General features: G+C 44.4%; 1 protein-coding gene across 1 annotated transcript in view; it reads right to left on the bottom strand.

The window, feature by feature from the left end:
- The window catches only part of strip1 (striatin interacting protein 1), a gene marked incomplete at its 5' end in the record, with an annotated part of 196,340 nt that extends 187,029 nt beyond the window's left edge, over positions 1-9,311 (bottom strand). Inside the window, one exon of the mRNA XM_043718937.1 lies at positions 9,233-9,311. Within this exon, the coding sequence (XP_043574872.1) occupies positions 9,233-9,311 (79 nt within the window). The remainder of the gene's footprint in view (positions 1-9,232) is intronic.
- Positions 9,312-9,705: the final 394 nt, after the last annotated feature.

Below are 9,705 nucleotides of genomic sequence, written 5' to 3'. Positions count from 1 at the left end.
TGATCTTTGAGGGACTCTATTCTCTCCCTAGTTACCCTTTTGTCCTTAATATATTTGTAAAAACCCTTTGGATTATCCTTAATTCTATTTGCCAAAGCAATCTCATGTCCCCGTTTTGCCCTCCTGATTTCCCTCTTAAGTATACTCCTACCTTCTTTATACTCTTCTAAGGATTCACTTGATCTATCCTGTCTATATCTGACATATGCTTCCTCCTTTTTCTTAACAAAACTCTGAATTTCTTTAGTCATCCAGCATTCCCTATACATACCAGCCTTCCCTTTCACCCTGACAGGAATATAATTTCTCTGGATTCTTGTTATCTCATTTCTGAAGGCTTCCCATTTTCCAGCCGTCCCTTTTACCTGCAAACATTTGCCTCCAAACAGCTTTCGAAAGTTCTTGCCTAATACCGTCAAAATTGGCCTTTCTCCAATTTAGATCTTTAACTTTTAGATCTGGTCCATCCTTTTCCATCACTATTTTAAAACAAATAGAATTATGGTCGCTGGCCCCAAAGTGCTCCCCCACTGACATCTCAGTCACCTGCCCTGCCTTATTTCCCAAGAGTCGGTCAAGTTTTGCACCTTCTCTCGTAGATATATCCACATACTGAATCAGAAAATTGTCTTGTACACACTTAACAAATTTCCTCTCCATCTAAACTCTTAACACTGTGGCAGTCCCAGTCAATGTTTGGAAAATTAAAATCCCCTACCATCACCACCCTATTATTCTTACAGATAGCTGAGATCTCCTTACAAGTTTGGTTCTCAATTTCCCTCTGACTATTGGGGGTTTATAACACAATCCCAATAAGGTGATCATCCCTTTCTTATTTCTCAGTTCCACCCAAATAACTTCCCTGGATGTATTTCTGGGAATATCCTCCCACAGCACAGCTCTAATGCTATCCCTTATCAAAACTGCCACTCCCCCTCCTCTCTTGCCTCCCTTTCTATCCTACCTGTTGCATTTATATCTTGGAATATTAAACTGCCAGTCCTGTCCATCCCTGAGCTATGTTTCCGTAATTGCTATGATATCCCAGTCCCATGCTCCTAACCATGCCCTGAGTTCATCTGCCTTCCTTGTTAGGCGCCTTGCATTGAAATAAATGCAGTTTAATTTATTGGTCCTACCTTGTCCCTGTCTGCCCTGACTGTAACCCTAACCCTATTGCAGGAACAGGTAGTATTGAGGAGGTGAGGAGGTTGCAGAAGGATTTGGACAGTTTAGGAGAGTGGGCAAAGAAGTGGCAGATGGAATACAACATGGGAAAGTGTGAGGTCATGCACTTTGGTAGGAAGAATAAAGGCATAGGTTATTTTCTAAATGGGGAGAAAATTCAGAAGTCTGAAGTGCAAAGACACTTGGTAGTTCTAGTCCAGGTAAAAACAATGACTGCAGATGCTGGAAACCAGATTGTGAATTAGAGTGGTGCTGGAAAAGCACAGCAGTTCAGTCAGCATTCGAGGAACTGGAAAGTTTGGGAGAAGATTTGTTGCTCCGGTGCTCGTTGTTGTGGTTCTGTTCGCCGAGCTGGAAATTTGTTTTGCAAACGTTTCGTCCCCTGTCTAGGTAACATCCTCAGTGCTTAGGAGCCTCCTGTGAAGCGCTTCTGTGCTGTTTCTTCCGGCATTTATAGTGGCCTGTCTCTGCCGCTTCCGGTTGTCAGTTTCAGCTGTCCGCTGTAGTGGCCGGTATATTGGGTCCAGGTCGATGTGTTTGTTGATAGAGGCATGGCACTCATCCACAGACTCTAGGAATTCCCTGGCTGTTCTCTGTTTGGCTTGCCCTATAATGGTAGTGTTGTCCCAGTCGAATTCATGTTGCTTGTCATCTGTGTGTGTGGCTACTAAGGATAGTTGGTTGTGTCGTTTCGTGGCTAGTTGGTGTTCATGGATGCGGATCGTTAGCTGTCTTCCTGTTTGTCCTATGTAGTGTTTTGTGCAGTCCTTGCATGGGATTTTGTACACTACATTTGTTTTGCTCATGTTGGGTATCGGGTCCTTCGTTCTGGTGAGTTGTTGTCTGAGAGTGGCTGTTGGTTTGTGTGCTGTTATGAGTCCTAGTGGTTGCAGTAGTCTGGCTGTCAGTTCGGAAATGCTCCTGATGTATGGTAATGTGGCTAGTCACACACACAGATGACAAGCAACATGAATTCGACTGGGACAACACTACCATTATAGGGCAAGCCAAACAGAGAACAGACAGGGAATTCCTCGAGGCATGGCACTCATCCTCAGACTCTATCAACAAACACATCGACCTGGACCCAATATACCAGCCACTACAGCGGACAGCTGGAACTGACAACCGGAAGCGGCAGAGACAGACCACTATAAATGCCGAAGGAAACAGCACAGAAGCGCTTCACAGGAGGCTCCCAAGCACTGAGGATGTCACCTAGACAGGGGACGAAACGTTTGCAAGACAAATTCCCAGCTCGGCGAACAGAACTGGAAAAATCGATATTTCGGGTAAAAGCCCTTCATCAGGAATAGGGGCAGATTGCCTGAAGGGTGGAGAGATAAATGAGAGGAGGGTGGGGGTGGGGAGAAAGTAGCAGAGTACAATAGGTGAGTGGGGATGGGAAAGGTAGCAAACAGTACAATGGGTGAATGGGGGTGGGATGAAGGTGATAGGTCAGAGAAGGTGGAGTGGATAGGTGGAAAGGAAGATAGGCAGGTAGGATAGGTCATGGGGATAGTGCTGAGCTGGAAGTTTGGAACTGGGGCGAGGTGGGGGAAGGGGACATGAGGAAACTGGTGAAGTCCACATTGGTGACCTGGGGTTGAAGTGATCCGAGGCGGAAAATGAGGTGTTCTTCCTCCAGGCGTCTGGTGGTGAAGGAGTCCCAGGACCTCCATGTCCTCGGCAGAGTGGGAGTTGGGAGTTGAAATGTTGGGCCACAGGGCGGTGTGGTTGATTGGTGCAGGTGTCCCAAAGGTGTTCCCTAAAGCGCTGTGCTCGAAGGCGTCCAATCTCCCCAATGTAGAGGAGACTGCATCGGGAGAAACGGATACAATAAGTGATATTGGTGGATGTGCAGGTAAAACTTTGATGGATGTGGAAGGCTCCTTTGGGGCTTTGGATGGAGGTGAGGAAGGAGCCGTGGGCGCAGGTTTTGCAATTCCTGCGGTGGCAGGGGAAGGTGCCAGGACGGGAGGGTGGGTTGTTGGGGGGCGTGGACCTGACCGGGTAGTCGCGGAGGGAACGGTCTTTGCAGAAGGCGGAAAGGGGTGGGGAGGGAAATATATTCCTGGTGGTGGAGTCTTTTGGAGGTGGCGGAAATGTCGGCGGATGATTTCGTTTTGTGAAGGTTGGTAGGGTGGAAGTTGAGCACCGGGGGGGTTCTGTCCTTGTTACGGTTGGAGGGGTGGGGTCTGAGGGTGGAGGTGCGGGATGTGGACGAGGTGCATGGGAGGGCATCTTTAACCAGGTGGGAAGGGAAATTGTGATCTCTAAATAAGGAGGCTATCTGGTGTGTTCTGTGGTGGAACTGGTCCTCCTGGGAGCAGATACGGCGGATGCGGAGGTATTGGGAATACAGGATGGCATTTTTGCAGGAGGTAGGGTGGGAAGAGGTGTAATCCAGGTAGCTGTGGGAGTCGATGGGTTTATAAAAAATGTCGGTGTCAAATCGGTCATCATTAATGGAGATGGAGAGGTCCAGGAAGGGGAGGGAGGCGTCAAAGATGGTCCAGATAAATTTAAGGTCAAGGTGGAATGTGTTGGTGACGTTGATGAATTGCTCAACCTCTTTGCAGGAGCACAAGGTGGCGCCAATGCAGTCATCAATGTAGTGGAGGGAGGGGTGGGGTGTGGTGCCAGTGTAATTACAGAAGATGGACTGTTCTATGTAGCCAACAAAGAGACAGGCATAGTTGGGGCCCATACGGGTGCCCATAGCTACCCCTTTGGTCTGGAGGAAGTGGAAGGATTCGAAGGAGAAATTGTTAAGGGTGAGGACCAGTGCGGCCAAACGAATGAGTGTGTCGGTGGAAGGGTACTTTTGGGGACGTCGGGAAAGGAAGAAACGGAGGGCTTGGAGGCCCTGGTCATGGCGGATGGAGGTGTAGAGGGATTGGATATCCATGGTGAAGATGAGGCGTTGGGGGCTGGGCGGCAGTCTGCCTCTATTCCTGATGAAGGGCTTTTGCTCGAATCATCGATTTTCCTACTCCCTAGATGCTGCGTGAACTGCTGTGCTTTTCCAGCACCACTCTAATCCAGTTCTAGTCCAAGATTCGCTCAAGGTACACTTGCAGATTGAGTCAGTAGTTAGGAAAGCAAATGCAATGACAGCATTTATTCCGAGAGAACCTGAATACAAAAGTAGGGATGTACTCCTGAGGCTCTGTCAGGCTCTGGTCAGGCAACATTTGTGGCATTGTGCGCAGTTTTGGATGTATTGGCCCTGGAGTGTATTCAGAGGAGATTCATGACAATAGCCCCAGGAATGTACAGCTTAACATATGACGGTTCTACGGATATACACTCAATGGAGTTTAGAAGGATGAGGAGGGATCTAATTGGAACATACAGAATACTGAATGGCCTGAACAGAGTGGATGTTGGGAAGATGTCCTAGGAAAGACTCAGATCCGAGGGCACAGCCTTAGAGTAAAGGGAAAATCTTTTAGAATGGAGATAAGGAGCAATTTCTTCAGCTAGAGAGTGGTGAATCTATGGAATTCACTGCCACAGAAGGCTGTGGAGCCAGGTCATTGAGTATATTTAAGACGGAGGTAGGTAGGTTCCTGATTGTAAAGGGGAATTTGGGTTATGGGGAGAAAGTGGGAGAATGGGGTTGAGAAACTTATCAGCCATGATTGAATGGCAGAGCAGACTCGATGAGCTGAATGACCTAATGTTTGCTCCTATGTCTAACGGCCTAAATGAGCAGAAAACAGCTTTTGATGATGTCTACAATCAGATTGTTAGAGGTTTACTTGCAAAGGTGAACTGAGCAGAACAATGGGATATGAAAAAACAGAAAGTTTTGTGTTCTTCGTTAATTCTGCACTCACAGCTTTTACAGATTGCCTGGACTCTTTCTGAAGATTTTGGATTTCTAGATGCCTTCTTCCTTGTGTTTGATTAGGCTGTGAATCCTCTCCCTGATAGGAGTCAAAGTTCTTCTCAGCAGAGAATGGTTGTTCAGAGATAGGTTCATCCAGATCAAAATTGATGCAGTAAGCTCCCATATTACATAGAAAATTAGAAACCAGGACCAAGAGTCAGTCATTCAGCCCTTCAAGCCTTCAGCTTGATCCTCAAGCTCAACACCATACTCCCATTTTCATTCCATGCCCTTTGACACTTTTACTGTAAAGGTAAAAGATTATTGATCTCTTTCTTGAATATACTCAGTGATCCAGCCAAGAATTCCACATATTGACCACACTTTATGTGAAGAAATATTTCCTCATCTTAGTCCTAAATGGTCTATCCATATCCTGCAATTCACATCTGGTTCTAAACTCCCTAACGAAGTGAAATGCTCTCCCTGCATCTAGTTTGTCTAGCCTTGTTGGAATTTTAAGTATTTCAATAGATCCCATCTCATTCTTCTTGACACCAGTTAATATAGGCCCAGACAAACCAATTTCTCCTCTTAGGACAGTCCTTATAATATATTGAGTTGACCTAAGACTAGGGTTGAGACCCATCAGATCCTAATCTCCCTATAATCTCTCTATGCACAGTCATTATCACCTCTTTATTGCTACCTTTGCTTCTGGAGCCATGACTCACCTTCTCTCAGCCGAGTATAAATACCTCCCTATTTTCCCTTTTTTTAAGCTTTGACAAAGGGTCAGTTAGACTCGAAACGTCAGCTCTTTTCTCTCCTTACAGCTGCCAGACCTGCTGAGATTTTCCAGCATTTTCTCAATTTGCTTTTATCGAGACCCATCTAGTTCTTCAACTGAGAAGATTAATTTTTATTTCCAAACCATTAAACTGGATGTCTTTCAGGTCAGGTTGCAATGAGAAAGGAAGTGCTAATCACACATCTGGGAAACAGTTTTCAAGGAGTCCAACAGTGTGGAGACAGGCCCTCCAGCCCAAACTGGTCCACGCCAACCAAAATGTCCGTCCATGCTAACCCAATTTCCCTGCAGTTGGCCCTTATCCTCCTAAACTTTTCTTACCTGTGTATTTGTCCAAATGACTTCTTGATGTTGGTAACTCACTGCCTCAAACACTTAGGCTGGCAGCACATTCCATGTGTGTACCACTCTCTGCATAAAAATGTTGCCCCTCAGGTTTCTTTTTATTCTTTCCCCTCTAACCTTAAACCTGATGCTCCCTCTAGACCTCAATTCTCCAACCCTGGGAAAAAGTGCATTCACCCTATCCATGCCTCTCATGGGCTTATACACTTCTATAAGACACCCAATCAGTCTTCTACAGTCTAAACAAAAATGTTCGAGCTTGTCCAACTTAATAGAACATAGAACAATACAGCACAGAACAGGCCCTTCAGCCCACGATGTTGTGCCGAACATTTGTCCTAGCTTAAGCACCCATCCATGTACCTATCCAATTGCCACTTAAAGTTCGCCAATGATTCTGACTCTGCCACTCCCACAGGCAGCGTATTCCATGCCCCCACCATTCTCTGGGTAAAGAACCTACCCCTGACATCTCCCCTATACCTTCCACCCTTCACCTTAAATTTATGTCCCCTTGTAACACTCTGTTGCACCCGGGGAAAAAGTTTCTACTCCATCTATTCCTCTGATCATCTTATAAACCTCTATCAAGTCACCCCTCATCCTTCTCTATTCCAATGAGAAAAGGCCTAGCACTCTCAACCTATCCTCGTACGACCTATTCTCCATTCCAGGCAACATCCTGGTAAATCTTCTCTGCACCCTCTCCAAAGCTTCCACATCTTTCCTAAAGTGAGGCGACCAGAACTGCACACAGTACTCCAAATGTGGTCTAACCAAAGTCCTGTACAGCTGTAACATCACTTCACGACTCTTGAATTCAATCCCTCTGCTAATGAACGCTAATACACCATAGGCGTTCTTACAAGCTCTATCCACCTGAGTGGCAACTTTCAAAGATCTATGAACATAGATCCCAAGATCCCTTTGCTCCTCCACCTTACTAAGAACCCTACCGTTAACCCTGTATTCCGCATTCTTATTTGTCCTTCCAAAATGGACAACCTCACACTTGGCAGGGTTGAACTCCATCTGCCACTCCTCAGCCCAGCTCTGCATCATATCCAAGTCCCTTTGCAGCCGACAACAGCCCTCCTCACTATCCACAACTCCACCAATCTTCATATCATCTGAAAATTTACTGACCCACCCTTCGACTCCCTCTTCCAAGTCATTAATAAAAATTACAAACTTCTCCCACTAAGTCAGACCATTGAGTCCTGGCAACATCCTTTTAAATTTATTCTGCACTCTTTCCAATTTAATAACATCCTTTCTACAGCAAGGTGACCAAAACTGAACACACTACTCCAAGTGCGATCTCGCCAACGTCCTATATAACTCTAACATAATTCCCAACTTCTCTACTCAATGCCCTGACTGATGAAGGCCAGGGTGTAGGATCCTAAAAAATAAGAGAAAGTCAAAACCAAAAACAATTTCACTTTTTTCCAGGAATAGAAACAATGTTCTGTGTGCTGGAAGGAGCATATTCAAAGCAGTCTACAAAGTGTCCATCTACTGAACATAATCGTACAAAAGTGATGAGATCAGTATTAGTTCATTTAAATATACTACATACACCATACAAAGATGATTCAAAAGGCCACCGCAATTAAAGTAGAGAAGCTCTATTCTCAAGAAAGGATCTTAAAAATGGTCTAAGCTTAAGTAGTGAAAAAGATCTAGCGAGGCCACACCAGTAGTAATGTGAACAGTTCTGGACACCACATTTTTGAAGGCTATATTTGTTTAGAAATACAGTACAGATTTGTCAGAATAAAATTAAATGAGATTGGAATTTAGAGTTTAAAGGTGTTTTGATTAAAGTTCCAAAATATTGTTTTTCTTTGTCTATCACATCTATTCTCAATGTCAGCTGATTATTGTCTTTGAATAAGGAGAAAGTGAGGACTGCAGATCTGGAGATCAGAGTTGAAAAATATGTTGCTGGAAAAGCGCAGCAGGTCAGGCAGCATCCAAGGGGCAGGAGAATCGACGTTTCGGGCATAAAGAAGGACTTGTGTCTGAAACGTTGATTCTTCTGCTCCTTGGATGCTGCCCGACCTGCTGCGCTTTTCCAGCAACACATTTTTCATCTTTGAGTAAGGAGCACAGTCTACAAATTGATAGGGAATTCAATTCAGATGTTCAATAAGGAACAGTTCTACACAAAATGTGGGAGGGGTTTGAAACTCTACAAATGTCAATTGATGCTGGAGCAGCCTGCGTATTTTAAATTGAGGATTAACAGATTTCTATTATCCAATGCAAGAAGGGGTAAGGATGCATACATGAGGTTAAATGTATCTAGACAGATGTATGAATAGGAGGGAGCAGAGGGATAGATACTTAGACTACAGGTACTACCTCACGGCAGGTTTGGATAGAGGATCTGGATCTACACAGGCTTGGAGGGCCGAAGGGCCTGTTCCTGTGCTGTAATTTTCTTTGTTCTTAGGTTTCAGATGAGCTAAAATTTCATTCAGTGGTGAAACAGGCTTGATGAACTAAATATGCTATATCCTGTAAAACACAAGTGAACCAAGAAGGTTAAAAAGAAGCATGTAACTCAATGTATAGTAGTTGTTGAGGGGCAGGGTTTTCTCTTGATAGCTCAAACACTGCCTACATGCTGGCATCTTTTATTGCGATTACACAACCTCAGACCAGACACAACAACTGAAAATAAGATAAAGAGGGGAAAAAAAACTCTACTCCCAAAGTCCTTGCATGGACCAAATTAGCTGGTAATAGATTAAATAATCTAATGCATCTGTATACTTCCTGTCAACTAAATATACATAAACATTCTGCTGAAACTGAAATGCATGTTAACTGGTTACATTGTGATTGCAGCATATTGCTGGGAAGATTCCGCAGTTCCCTGAATGATTGTGGCAACAGGATGAAGCCAAGGAAGAGACTGCAGATAGGTGCATTGCTAGATAGTTTATTTAATACCTTGCAGTTTCACTCATCACTCAAGGTCATTTTTTTTTTTAAGTCTGAGAAATGTTCTAGAGTTTGAGAACATTTGTGCTTACCTGAAAGTTCTGCTGCCCATTTATCACTATCAGAATAATCAAACTCCAGGTCAGGTGATTCAGAGAAACCCTGTGGAGGTCACGGGGAAAGAAACATCAGAAAACATTCGCTTACACAAAAGGGAGAAAATCAGATATTGTAATATCATAAAACAGCTATTTGAATGCCAGGCATCAGCACTTGAGAAAGGAACAGAGTAGGGTTTTTGTTTGGGCTGGGGGAAGCAGTGCAGTGACAGAGAGCAAGAGTACAAGCACAGATACAATCAATATTCCTAAATAGACAACAAGTAGGGAACGTGACTAGTCATCCATAGGCAGATGGAGGCGAATAATTGAATTATGATAAAACGAAGGACAGTGGATGCTGGAGATCTGAAACAAACAAAAACAGAAATGACTGGAGAAACTCAGCATGTCGGGCATCATCTTACAGAAAAAACAGAATTAATGTTTCAACTCGAGTGACTCTT

The sequence above is a fragment of the Chiloscyllium plagiosum genome, chromosome 28 (genome assembly GCF_004010195.1).
Source record: "Chiloscyllium plagiosum isolate BGI_BamShark_2017 chromosome 28, ASM401019v2, whole genome shotgun sequence".
Taxonomy (NCBI): Eukaryota; Metazoa; Chordata; class Chondrichthyes; order Orectolobiformes; family Hemiscylliidae; genus Chiloscyllium; species Chiloscyllium plagiosum.
The sequence above is the reverse complement of the archived record's forward strand: the minus strand, read 5'-3'. Positions and strand labels throughout refer to the sequence as shown.